Source organism: Trachemys scripta, chromosome 6, assembly GCF_013100865.1.
Source record: "Trachemys scripta elegans isolate TJP31775 chromosome 6, CAS_Tse_1.0, whole genome shotgun sequence".
Classification (NCBI taxonomy): Eukaryota; Metazoa; Chordata; order Testudines; family Emydidae; genus Trachemys; species Trachemys scripta.
In genome coordinates this window covers 122,717,619-122,731,899 of record NC_048303.1, presented here as the reverse complement: position 1 = coordinate 122,731,899, position 14,281 = coordinate 122,717,619, and the positions used below count along the sequence as shown (strand labels likewise).

Here is a 14,281-nt window from a genome sequence, read left to right as displayed (position 1 = left end):
GGAACTGTGGACTCCATGACTGTCAAGCAGATGGGACAGTTTAAACTCCACCTTTTTACAGCAGGTTTCTACCCAAAATCAGTAAGGATTACACCTCTTTCTTTTTGAAACTCAACTGTTTTTATAAATGTTGCTTTTGCTCTAATGAAAATGGACAACTCTTTGTACCAAAGAATGTTATCCATTTTTAATCCATATAAAAACAAGTCGTTATTTCTTGGAAGTGAAAATGTTTACAAGTAGGATTGTGTGTTCATTTCCGGGGAAGATGAAAGTTGTGGCTCTGGCAATACTGACTGCTTCAGAGAACCTCATTTGCCCCTAAAGTAGAATAGTCGGCCTGGAACAAGCAATAGCAATGTGTGGTTGACCTCTGCAAATGTTCTCTCTCTCCTGCTCCTGCGTAATGCAACTGTGATCCCACAACGATGGCCACTTTTATAATTACCTATCACGGTGTACAAAGAGGCAGATCCCATTAATAGCTACCTGTTCATAGGTTGTTTGCAGTTTCTAAGAATCTGCTAGCACATCTTTCTGTTTATTTTGTCTGTCATAACTTTGAAATGAAATGTCTCTGCAGTGGGCTAAGGAGAATGGAGTTAGCACAAAACCAAAACTATTGCTATGCAAAAGCATGGTAAAAGATGCAGTTTTCACCAGGGGCCCTCCAAAATAATGGAGATTAGGACATAGCTATTTTTAAATTGCATGAGCAGTAGGTAACTGAGTTATCACTACAGCTGGGTAAAAAAAATTAGTTCATTTTTTATTTATTAACCCAATGTGAGAATTTAGTGCAACTAACAAGTGTGCGCTCTTTATTCTTCCTTTTCCTCTCCATGTGTGATAGTGTAGCAGAAAGACTTGTAATCCAAGTTTCCTGCTGCATCAATAGGGGAACTCTTGAACATCTGGTCTATCTGTATAGCATTAAAAGAAAAGAACAACGTTATGTTTTTCCAAAGCAGTGTTTTAGCAACCTTCAACTTCAAACTCCAGCATGGAAGCAAGTATCTGCAGCCACTTACTCATTCTTATTTCTGAATTATTTTGAAAAATTAATAGAGAGCATTTAACAGCTTGAAACAGATGATGCTCTGTTAGCTAGTAATTCAGTAGGCCTCTGCAATGTGAATGTTGTAACAATGGGTTAGTGGTAATTCCTAAAGCCACTGAGTAAAAGGATTTCAAAACACTCATTTCCCTTATCCAAAAGAGGTTATTTTAAACTTATATAACAGAATAGTCTTGCTGCCTTTCTAGGAAGCAACTGTTATTATATACCAACATGCACTTGAGTGACAGATACAGTAGTATACAAACCTCTTCAGCAGTGAATTTGTCAGCCTGTGTCATCATCATGCGTTTTAAGCTAGTTAAAACAGACACAGAGAGAAGATTAGTTAGATGCCTCTTTAAGTCAGAGTAAGGATAGCACAGTCACAGTTCCTCACAATGAAATAATTCTAGAATACTTTATTTTGCAACCTTGTCTTTGAAAAATTTTTAAGTTGCAGAAAAAAACTCGCTACTACCATTCTATTTACTGTGTTGTTAAATTGTTTCCCCTCAGACAGCTGGCTAGTTCCCAACTGGATAGCACCTGCACATGTTCAGTTGTGGTTTTAGCTCTGGAGGTACCAGTTGGGAAGGACAGCGAGTGTCCTTTGGGCAAGAGTCCTGCCCTATTTCCTGCTCAGAATGAGTCCTAACACTCCACATCAGCTGTTCTCTACTCATTCTGTAGGTTTGGAGTTAGGGCCAATCTACGTACAAAGCTGTAATGCTTTAACTAACGGAGCAATTTAATAGCAGTTTAATTAAAACAGTACAATGTTGTGTGGCTATTCCGAGACTGGTTTAAACCTGGCTAATATTGGTAAATTTACAGGCACGCGCTATCCTGATCTAAACACGTAAGCATGCAGCTATAGCAATTTTTATTGGGGTTGTACCAGTTTAACTAGGTAGACTGATCTAGTTAAATTGGTGCAAATCTGTGTGCAGTCAAGCCCTAGCAGGGATAGGGCAGGATCACCTGTATGTTGGAGCAAGAAGAGAACTGGTGCATCTGGCTGGAAAGCATCCCTAGAGAGTCATGCTACTGCCCTTCGCAGAATTAAGAAGGATGTAAAGGAGGATCTGGATCTGGATCTGGTGGGGGTGATACAGTGTGGAGGAGAGGGAGGGACTGAGGAGTTCACTTGTCTCAGGTTTATACACCACAAAGCCCACGATCAGTAAAAAAAAAAAAAAAGTTCAAGATGCTGCTTCTGCAAACAGCTTAAATATGCAGGCTAATATTTAAAAAACAAAAAATGTCTCTGGCATGCTCCCTAGAGAGGAGAATGGAAAGTACACTTGCCATGCTTTATCCCTCAAGGAAAACTATTTTAATAGTTTTATTGTCACTCAATATACAACAGTTTTTCAGTGTTGTCCACTTGTACAAATGTGTGGAACACAACTTTCTGACAAATATAAGGTTTTTCAACGGTATCTGCTTTGCTTAGTGGGGAAAAGCACCCATAATTATCTTCCTGGGCATTATTACAATGTCAGTCATTTACTCTCGTCTTGCATTCTGTTCGTGCACTTTATTAATTTAACAATATGTAGTAATTTGAAAATTATAAAGCTAGTGAGCTGAAAAAAGGAAGGAATAAACCTTTTAATTTATCAGTTAATACTCAATATAATCCAAAATACACCTCTACCCTGATATAACGTTGTCCTCGGGAGCCAAAAAATCTTACTGCGTTATAGGTGAAACCGCGTTATATCGAACTTACTTTGATCCACCGGAGTGCACAGCCCCCCCCCGGAGCACTGCTTTACTGTGTTATATCTGAATTCATGTTATAGCAGGTCGCGTTATATCAGGATAGAGGTGTACTTAGATCTCAACTGCCTACTATAATGTGACTATCGTGATTTTTGATAGGCTTGATAATAAACACAGAAGTAAACTTACTAGTCTTTGTGAATGTGTCCTTTACCATCTGGATCAAACATTCTGAATGCGTTTAGTATGGTCTCTTCCCCATCCATACCTGCAGAAAATAACATGCCAGTGTGTCCCAGCTGCTAACACACTTCCCCCTGGTTGGAATCTTTCACAAGAACGGTACTCAGGCACAGTAGTACAATGGTTCTATGGTACTGGAAGTGCTGTCTCTACACGTAACAGCATTTGATTGCTATAGAGGTGTGCTTGAGGAGGAAAAAATGAGAGAACAGATTTGGATTCTGTTGGAATAAATGGAGCTGACTGAGCAATTTTAAGGGGGAGTGAAAATTTTAAGACTTTTTTTAAAAGAGAGGGTGAGACTGCCTCTTCTGAATAGTAGGTGTGCGTATACCTCCTCTTTGAGACAGCAAATGGAGGTCACCTTTTCATTTCTGATGTCTGCTCAGATGTAAATTAGTCTAGGGTCCTTTAAGAAATGACATGTTTAGTGGTCAATCTGACTTCACTGAATTATAGCCGGCTCTGCAATAGCAGGCAGTAGTATAATTTGCAGTCAGGGAACAATATACTTACATTGTTATTTTGAAAATCAGTTTGAAATCCTAAGAAATATGAGACAATTCTATTGTGTCAATTAATAATAAAAAGAATAAAAATTAGAGTTGCAAGGCCAAATTTAAAAAAAAAATAGATAGCTAAAAACAGCCTCAAGTCCATCGTTAGCTGTCTAAATAATTGGTTAGATATTTCAAAAGTGCTGAGAAGCCAGCTACTGTTATCTATTTCTGTATAGCTGTTGTATTGGTGTAAAGTGTGGTGCGGGGAGGAGGGCCTGACAGGCTTTACGAAGTCCCCAGGAAACAGAGCAGAGTGGCAGCCAGGAAACAACACTGGGGATAGATGGGTCTGCTCTGGAGAGAGTTTTGCATGGCAAGACAGTTTCTGGAGAAGTCAGATCCATCGCTATAGCTGGGCAAGCTCTGCCAGGGTCTCGAAACGGCATGACAAGTTTCACAGAGGTTTCTCTGCAGGCAGTGTAAAAACAAAACCTTAAAGAATTACTAGCAAAAACTGGAGCTCATGTTAGAACACTCTCTCTAGCAGATGTCAGCTGGACCACGTCAATGTTAATCCCTAATTTCATTTTCAAATACACGTCATAATTGCCATGGAGTAAGGACTTACTCTTGCTACGTGCCTAGACATTTTAATTGACAAATACCTAATCAGGTCTCTGATGCAGGGGAGCTTTGACTATCATTCAGAATTACCAACCTTAAGAACGTTCTATGAGCAGTAAAGTTGAAGTAAATGATTAAAGCCTTTTCAAAAAGGAACTGCACATATGGGACGTTCAGATTAAGGTTTGGTCTACTGCACTACACAGTTCGGTTGATGTAAGGCAGCTTTTCGTACCTAATTACATCAGTGTACACATTACAGCCTTGTCCGGCCGAGGTAAGTGCCCTCCTGCCCTGACATAACCGCACCGCCACTAAAGGCCCAGGGCTCATGTCCATGTAGTTGCACTGCCTTATTCACATGAGCTGGTGGCTGTCTTGTCAATGTCATAGTTCCATGGCCAGGACATTGACGAGACAGCCGGGGAGCTCTAGCCCAGCGGCCCCCAGCTCCTTGCTCCCACTGGCTGTGCCTGCCCCACTCTCTGCTCAGGGAGCTGCCCCCGGTTCCCAGTGGGGAGTAGAGAAGCCCAGGCAGCTGCCCCCGTCCCCAGCTGGAAGTGGGGAGCTGAGAGCCCGTGTCGGGGAACTGTGCAAAGCTGAGCCCTGGCTCTCAGCTCCCCACACTGCCCCTCTTCTGTCGGTGGAAGTGCTCCTGGGGAGGATGCGGTGACTCTAAGTCTACCTGATATTGACATACGTCTTTTATTATACACATGCCCTAAGGAACTTCTCAATAACGGTCTATATAGACCAGGGGTGGGCAACCTACGGCCAGTGAGCTCCCGCTGGGGAGCGGGGTCTGGGGCTTACCCCGCGCCAGCCGGGGCGCTGGGTCGGGGGCTGCACCACGTGGCTCAGCCCGGCCCTGGCGCTCCAGACGGGGCACAGGGTTGGAGGCTGCACCACGTGGCTCCCAGAAGCTACAGCATGGCCCCGCTCCGGCTCCTACGTGCTCCAATGGGAGCTGCAGGGGCGGTGCCTGTGGATGGGGCAGCATGCAGAGCTGCCTGGCTGTGGTTCCGCATAGGAGCCAGAGAGGGGACATGCCACTGCTTCCGGGAGCCACCGCTCAGAGCCTGCACCTCTCCTCACGCCCCAACCCTGATCCTCCTCCTGCTCTCCAAACCCCTCGATCCCAGCCTGGAGCAGCCTCCTGCACCCCAAACCTCTCTCCAGTCCCACCCCAGAGACTGCACCCCCAGCCAGAACTTGCACCCCTTCCCGCACCTCTGCCCCAGCCCTGATCTCCCTCCCGCCCTCCAAATCCCTCAGTCCCAGCTCGGAGCACTCTTCTACACCCCAAACTCCTCATTCCCAGCCCCACTCCAGAGCCCGCATCCTCTCCCACACCCCAATTTTGTGAGCATTCATGGACCACCATACAATTTCTATTCCCAGATGTGGCCAAAAAGTTTGCCCATCCCTGATATAGATCGTATTAAACTCACCAAGTAACTTTGCTCCAAAGAGATTCAAAAACATTGTGAAATTAATGGGTCCAGTGGCTTCCTTGAGCATGGATTCTAGCTCCTCATCTTTTACATTTGTTTTACCTAAATTAAAGGAAAAGGTCTTTCAGTGTACAAATACCCATACTATTTAGAGTTATAATAGACAAAGCACCTGTCTTTGGTTCTAGGCACCTTTCCTACCACGTACTAGCTGTATGATTGCCCCCCAAACTACTTGAACCATTTCAATACAGCTTTCCACTTTTCTTCATTTTGCTTTGTAACTTTCTACAATTCTTTAAACAGAATCCGCTCTTTAAATGACTTTTAGAACCATAGCACTTCTAATGCTCTACAAAGTCAGCCTTGGCCAAATGAAGGGAATCTTTGTAGTGGGTGGGGGATGGACTTCAATAGCTGTTGTTGGCTTCTGAAAAGAAGATCTGCAAAAATCTGTCAAAAGGAGTTGATAAAGCTGTATGGCTGTACAAATCACTCCTTCCAATTACAGGATAATTATGGGGAAAATGTATACATGAGGCACCACTAATGGAGGCGTGACCACCAACCAGACCTGCAGGTGTAAACGAGAAAAAAACAGAAGAGGCTTAAAGGGAGAGCATGCAAAATGGACTGGTTTTAGGTAATACATGCTTGCAAGTTTCATAAGACTTTCCTCCTTACAGCAGATGGCTCTTTAATCTAGCAGAAAAATCGTTGGAAACTGAAGCTAGACAAATTTAGAAGATGCGATATTTTTTGCCAGTGAGGGTAATTACCCATTGGAACAACTTAGGTAGTGATACAGTGGATTCTCCATCACTTGCAGTCTTCAAATCAAGATTGGATAGCTTTCTAGCTCAACCAGAAGTTATGGGCTTTATGCAGGAATCACTGGGTGAGGTTCTGTAGCCTGTGTCATGCAAGAAATCAGACCAGATGATCACAGCTGTCCCTTCTGGCCGTAAAATATATTAATTTACTCTTTTTTAAACGGCAGGTTTCTAAGGTTGGGTTAGTGGAGCTCAAATATTATTGAAAATGTGGGAGTTATAGTCCTAAAATACTTCAACACTTTAAAAAGAAACCTTCAATTTTCTGCACTAATAGTGTGACACTAGCATAATCCTGATACAGTGTTTGGAGAAATTACTGTAGAATACTGTAATGTATTTTTATTTGGGAAAATACCATGTGCCATTTGCATCAGGATGCTTCCCTACTATTTACTGTCTAACAGATCTCATTCTGAGAGAAATTAAGCCTGGCTCTCGACTTTAAAACCCTAAAGTTCAAGGTTGTTTGAGTTCTGGGGGGCTGATTTGGCCTAATAGAGAGAGGAGCAAACTGCGAAATTGGAATTCAGTTTACAATCCCACCTGCTTCCAAAGTTAAAAGGGGTTGGGTCTCTGGAACTCTGGTTATATTCTGTCTCTATTAGGTCTACAAATTCAAATATTTACAGTGTTAAATAATCCACCACTTGGCACTTACAACTACGAGTTTAAAGTGAGTAAGTATACATTAGCAAAGTATATCTCTGCTCTAGTGTACTTACCCAAAGAAGCATAGATGTCTTTCAAGTCTTCTTTATCTATAAATCCATCTCTGTTCTGATCAATTAAGGTGAAAGCCTACATGAAAGAATGAATATACATATAATATATTCATGTTTTTATCAGTTGTAGCTTTAGAAAAGCTTCATGTATACCTGTGTTCAATACAAGTTTGAATTGAGAGGGAACTGTATTTCCCTATTTTATTTTTACAGTAAATACACATTCTTTAGTAAAAAGTTACATGAAAAATGTGTATGCCCAGCCTGTTAAGCTTTTACTTGTCATATTTCAGTTTTTCATTTCATTACTTACTAAAAAGTGATGGTTTGGTTTTGTCTCTTAATCATACTTTAAACTGCAAATCCCTCTCTTTTAATAAGAAGTGTAAAGTGAGTATGAATTCTTTTTAAACCAACTCTTATACTAGGGTGCTGAATATTTTCCAGAACAATATTACTCACTTTGAATTGCTGATCATTGAACAGACTTTGAGAACCAGAAGACAGTCACACTGATGTTTAGACATTGTGTTTTGTTGTTGCATCTCAGCTTCATTGCATAGTAATACAACAATGTGACACAAATATTATATTGAGTCTGTTCACTCAGATTATATTGTGACTATGACTCTGTTTAACACTCTTTCCTGTTCCTTAACTTTTTCTTGTTGCTGGCAGTGAGGAGGTGCACGCGACACCTGTTTCTTGGCTTGTCTGCCTTTCCCCACTCCATATTTGCTTGCTGAGCACTGTGTGTAACACAGGGGTAGGCAACCTATGGCATGCGTGCCAAAGGCGGCACGTGAGCTGATTTTCAGTGGCACTCACACTGCCCAGGTCCTGGCCACCAATCTGGGGGCTCTGCATTTTAATTTAATTTTAAATGAAGCTTCTTAAACATTTTAAAAACCTTATTTACTTTACATACAACAATAGTTTAGTTATATATTATAGACTTAGAGAAAGAGACCTTCTAAAAACGTTAAAATGTATGACTGGCACGCAAAACCTTACATTAGAGTGAATAAATGAAGACTCGGCACACCACTTCTGAAAGGTTGCTGACCCCTGGTGTAACATCAGGTACCATGTGTAAGGTACCATAGAAAATCCTTTGTGATTGATCTGTGCTCTGGTTGTTCTGGTGGAGATAAGACAGCACAAGACTACTCCCAACCAAGAGCTAAGTGCATTGCTGAAGCCAGAGATTAAGTACCACTGCACACGATATGAACTGTTGCTTTGGCAGAGACAAAGACACGGGATATCCTCATATTATGTGGAGAGGGGTCTAAACCAAAGGCATAGACCAGAATCTATCCCATCCTGTTTAACTCTAAGTCATGAATGTGCTTTATATAACAAGCTGGCTAGAACCCCATTTCTGAACATGTACAACCTTTGAGAAGTTCAGGTCCCAATTCTGTACCTGTGACCTGTCCCTAATTATATGTAACCCAACTATATATATGCAGAGAGAGAGAGAGATCTTATATGGTCCTAACTCTGTACCTGTGACCAGTCTTATTCAAATATATATATATATATATATATATGCCTCCTATATTGTCTTACTTCCTTAAATTCTTGGATCTGCGTCTGCTCAAAGTTGGAGAAGACATTAGAAGACGCTCTCTGAGCACGTTTGGCACCACCTTCCTTCTTTTTGGTTTTTCTGCTAGCCTGAAAAGAGATGAAAGAATAACTTTGATCTACACTGGGAAAGAATAAACATATCATTTACTCCGTTGTTCTTCTGAAATACACACTCCAATTAATACTTGAAGATCAGCAAAACATAAATTAAAACTTTCTTTCTTTGCTAAGATACAACTCTTAAACATTCATACTTTAGATTTCAAAATTACTGCAAACACAATGCACTCCTTCAAACCATAGTACTTTTCCTAGGAGTATCATGCAGATAAATGCCCTGGTCTCCCACCTGAACGATGGTTTCCCACACGGGTTGAACTTACCATCGTTACTGGAGAGAGCTGCTGTGCCTTGTTGTCTTTGGGAATCTTACTTTATAAAGTGCCTCTCCTAGGGAGGGGAGGGGTTCATCTTTGCAGCTAGCATGTCCCAAAGGAGATGTCAAACTTCTGGCTCACAAGACCTGCTCCATACATGGACAGACTTCCAACATATCCCCTGGTCTCTAGTGGATAAACAACTGTTGCTTATACTTGAAATCTCCTTAAGTGATCTGCTGTCTAGATTACTGGTGATGAGCTAAAATAGTGATGGTAGCACACACACTATGATGTTACTATACATAACACTGCATAGCAGCTGTACTCAGTAATGGTAAATTTCTCTGGATTCTCCTAAATGTATGTGTCTCTTAATTGCAGAGATATGGGATTTAAAAGACTTTAAAAATAATTATTTTGGAAAAATGTTACCCTTTTCCTCCTTCAGATGTATTGCATTCTTTGTCTTTTGAATGGTTGATTTACAGATACAGCAAGTTGCTGCGGGTGCTATCAGAAACAAATAATCACGTCATGGCATACACCTTCAATGAGGACTTTTATTTTTGAAGAACTTAATTGTTGTTTGAGTTCTGACTTTTTGATGGGGAGTTTCCTCCAAATTAAGCCTTCCCCCCTACCAAGCTACAAGCAGACCTCTCGACACAGAGCACACAATGCTCACATGTCCCTCCAAGAGCCCATTCCACCTGCTCCAACCATATTTTTGAAGGCGCCGCTCCCATTTCTCTCATATAACTAACATATCGGTACACAAAATACATACCAATTGTACAAATACAACACGCAAATATACAAATGATCTTAAGACATACAAAATTATAACTAAATGTAAACTATATAACTTCATTTCTAGCACTACCCTCGATGCTCAAAAATATAGTACTGTCATTAAAAAACATGCTCTGACAATTTCAGTCATAGCTCTATTAGAGGTTAGTGTGTTTTGTGAAACAACTTCAAAGTGAGAAATAAAAGAATCATGATTCAACTGAACTGATCATTTCATAAAAGATAAATGCAATTCACATTTCCAAGCTTTTTGAGTGAACTCAGCCTAGTGTGAAATTACCTGTGAAATGTCAGTTAATTAAATGAATTTCATTTTATATTATCATTAGTTAGCATTCACAACACACTCTGGAAATCAAAATAGTGCATCAACTCTATGCATGCAAATATTTAAAAGTGAGGGAAATAATTAAATTACTGGTTAGAGAGTTATCCATATCCTCTCATTACAGTGGGTGCTTTGTGGGATATTTTTATACATAACTTGACCTTTGCCTAATTTTGCCAGTAACTTTATTTTTACTGGAAACTTAGTATTGATATTTAGTGGGGGGAAAAGAATAGTGCTCTGTTCTCAAGATATCAGTAAAGCTATATAGCTCTATTAAATATTTTGTCAGTAGGTTTTAAAAGCAGTACTGTGAATATCAGTATTTCTCATGTTCTGCGAGGCCCCTGCCTCTGCGGCAGTGCAGTTCCATTGTTCCATAGAGGGGGTGGATTCTAAAGGCCATCCGATGAAGTGGGCTTTAGCCCACGAAAGCTTATGCTCAAATAAATTTGTTAGACTCTAAGGTGCCACAAATACTCCTGTTCTTTTTGCTGATAGACTAACACGGCTCCCACTCTGAATCTTGTGGAATTGAGTTAGCTAGAGGCTTCATGTGCATGATCACTCAGGATGGGATGTTTGAGGGTGGTGGGGTGACAGGATTGGTTTCTGTGTGTATGCTCCACAGCTCTTGTCTCGAGGAGGGCTGAAGTAGTCTCCCCTAGCAGCTCTGCAGATTTGTGACAGGGACAAGCTCCCCTTTTCCCCACATGACTCCCCTGCAGCCAGGCTGGTTCATGGACTGAGGATTGCCTCCCAAGAGCACAGGAGAAAAACACAAGTTGAATTTTACCAAAGTTGCAGTACATCCAGGGTGCGGTTTATAACAGGACATTCTAAGCTGTGTACATTGTGAAGAACATAGGTATTGTCATACAGTAACAGATCAATTGTCCATCTAGCCCATTCTTTTTCAGTGATTTATGGCAGAGCATCAGAGAAAGATGTGTTGTTGTGCTTTCATTTAACTACATAATCTATTCCCCGGGGGGAATATTTCTTCTTGAACCTAGCTAGTGACCAGTTTATGCCTTGATTCATTGAGAGCTCTTTGATTTGATAATCTAGTTTATATAGCTACAGATGCCATTCCTATTTATAAAAATATCTAATCTTTTAAAAGTTTTGTTGCAACAATACTGACAGAGGGTTTCACGGCTTAATTCTACATTATGTGTAGCAGTCATTCCTTTTATCCCTTCTAAACTTGTTGCGCTTTAATTTCATCAAGTACCATTTTGTTCTTGTTTTACGGGACAGAAGTAGGAAATGCTGAACCTGATTCTCCATTGCCCTGAAGCTGTTTGTCATCTACACCAGTGCTCCATGAGAATGACTACACAAGGGTGCAGTACAATAGAAAATCAGGTCTGCTGCCACCACCATGGGAAAATGCAGCTGCTCCCTTGCGGTTTTGTTCACCTTTGAATTATCTTCAAAAGTGAGCAAGGAACTATGTAAATAACATACACTGCCCCCCTACACACACAAATAGGTTGCAAATTTCTGTTTTGCAAAAATGTGATTTGACGCCTCCATTTTAAACTCAGGTTAGTTTAAATAAACATAAGTAAAAGAAGTTTAGAAAAAACAGCTTAAACTTCCAGCCAGGTTGAAGACATAAGCTTACAAAGGAGAAGAAATGTTATGTGTGGTATGGTTAACTTGTGCTGTATTGAAGATGGGAACTCTAATAGGCAAGACTCCAATAGTGCCTCACAGCAAAGGGCTAATTCATTCTTATTCTGTTTAATTGACTTTCAGAACCCATTGCACAGAAAATATTAAAATGATGATAGCCGTGGACTGAAAAAGGCAAACAAAAAGGCGTAAAGAGGATTTTAAAATATAATTCCAGCACGCATTAGAGCCTCTTGAAACAATCTAGAATTAAGTTGTGGATATAAATGCATAATTGTAGGGGGTTTGTATATTTTAATATAGCTATCTGAACATTTCCCTAGAAATCACAGGATAAAGCTTTTTAAAATGCAAATATAAACTATCCAAAGTAACTGTTAATGAGAGACATTTTGCTTTTATCTGTACTTAATTAACATAATTAGTATGAAATTGTGCAAGGAACTATGTAATCAGTCTAGCTTTCCCTCAAGCTATTCTAAGAATGTATAGTGAGATGATAAGAGTCCTTTATTTAAAAATAGTTTCTTACATTGGATCAGCAGGAAGCATGGAATGACAAAATCTAAAGATAACACACCAGTCCTTAAACTAGGGCCCTCAGAGACTATCAGAATACAGCATAATTAGCAAATGTGCTTGCAGCTGCCTCTGCTACTAAGAGATGAGATGAGAGACTGCTTCTCTCACAGATAGTGTGTAGTGCTAAGACACAAAAAAAATTCTAATATACTACACTTTCTTATAATACACATGTGCCTTCCACTATATGTAAGTTATACTTCAATTCTGCACTGGACTCTAGTACCACAGGTGTTTATATTCTTGAGGAATCCCATTAACATTAATGATATCCTGTCCGGCCATGCTGGTCTGTGTTAGTTGTTCACAGTGCAGGAGTAGGCACCAAAGGGAAACACTTGTAAACGTGTTTTGTTTGTCATTTAAATAAAAATGTCTATAGACGGATTTCATACAGTACTTCTTCTTCAAGTTGGAGACAATACATTCAGTTTCATTCTTTTCTGATTTTCTCACTCATCTGCACCTCTAGATTCAATGGCATTTGGAATAGAGCTTAACTGTTTTAGCCTGTCATCACACCTTTGGTAATTCAAGCTAAGAGAGCTGCTGCAGGAACAGGTTTTATATATTTATTTTATTTTTATTTTTTAAAAAGTCACCTAGAATTTCTTTCATATGGAATAAAAGGAGTTTAGAGGTAAATAGAAATAAATGAATAAAAAATACCTGCTGGTTGTTACTGCATGAGGCCACCATTTCTGTAATGTAATTTCTCAGCCATTTTGCAGGCGCAGTTCTAGAAATCTGGTGATTTTATGTGACGTGATACCCTTCTGTGTATAGGTGATGAATACACCTATCCTTATTTGCACACACCATGAAGTAAGTGGGTTGTAACCCACACAGGGTTCAGGACCCTGCACTCCGTGTCCTTGGCGCGCACACACCATCTGACAGATGCAAGCCCTCTGTTGTTTTCCCTGCACAGAAGAGGTGCCCAGGGGAGTGACTGATAAGCAATGCAGAGGTGGCCACTGCCTCCATGGGATTCAGGGCCTGGGTAAAATGTGCTAAACGGCAGAGATGTCTGCAAGCCCAATGCTCAAAACTGCTGTGTGACACATATGTGGAGGCATGAGAGAGCTTGTGTGTGGGTGTGAGATGTGCAAGCGTCGGGGGGTGTGTGTGTGTTGTGTTGGGGTGGGACTCTGGTGTGCGTGTGGCAAGGGTATGAGGTGTGTGTGTGTCAGTTGCATGTGTAAGTCTGTCCATGTGGGGTGTCAGAGGAGGCAGGGCTAGCCCTACCATGAGGCAAACTGAGGCGGCCGCCTCAGGTGCCAGACTGGAGGGAGGAGGGCGCCACTAGGACCCAGAGTGTAGAAAATTCTGTCTGCTGCTGGTGCATATGTATTCTCTCTGCTCTAGATGCACAGAGATGGTGGAGTGCTGGGTTGGTGGAAGGAGGACAAGAGACATAACAGGCAGGCAGGAGAAAAGGTGAGAGGGAATAACAGAAAGCAGCAGGAGCTGCAGGGAGAGAGAGGAGGAGGAGCCTCTTATGTACCTCTCTAGGAACCCCCAGGAGCCTGGACTGATTAACACCAGCTTCTCAGGGAGCTTCCTGTTTCCTGCTGCTTCCCTGAACCCACTTGAGGAGAACAGGCAGTCAACTGAAGTAGTAGGAGCTAGTTAGGCCCTTAAGACACTGATCTCTTCCATCACTCAGGCCCTGCTACCTGCTTATTTGTCCCCTTCAATGAGTGTTGAGAGCCACTATAGCTGGCACAGAACAGCAGTCATGAGTGAAAGAAGAAAATGTCCCTCTGGG

At 41.2% G+C, this 14,281-nt stretch overlaps 1 protein-coding gene across 3 annotated transcripts; it reads right to left on the bottom strand.

Annotated features, from left to right (window-relative positions):
• Positions 1-748: 748 nt before the first annotated feature.
• On the bottom strand, positions 749-13,640 carry MYL5 (myosin light chain 5). Of its 3 annotated transcripts, none has more exons than XM_034773158.1 (7): positions 13,180-13,640; positions 8,743-8,850; positions 7,168-7,243; positions 5,607-5,711; positions 2,978-3,056; positions 1,327-1,375; positions 749-923 (listed from the first exon to the last, which is right to left on the bottom strand). In XM_034773158.1, exons 1-7 carry the CDS (start codon positions 13,207-13,209, stop codon positions 822-824), a joined length of 549 nt encoding a protein of 182 aa, XP_034629049.1. In that variant the 5' UTR covers positions 13,210-13,640; the 3' UTR covers positions 749-821. The 3 variants fall into 3 exon arrangements, with proteins under 3 accessions (XP_034629049.1, XP_034629050.1, XP_034629048.1); XM_034773159.1 differs by lacking the exon at positions 13,180-13,640 and adding an exon at positions 9,147-13,163; XM_034773157.1 differs by lacking the exon at positions 13,180-13,640 and having other exon boundaries at positions 8,743-9,135.
• Between the last annotated feature and the right edge of the window lie 641 nt (positions 13,641-14,281).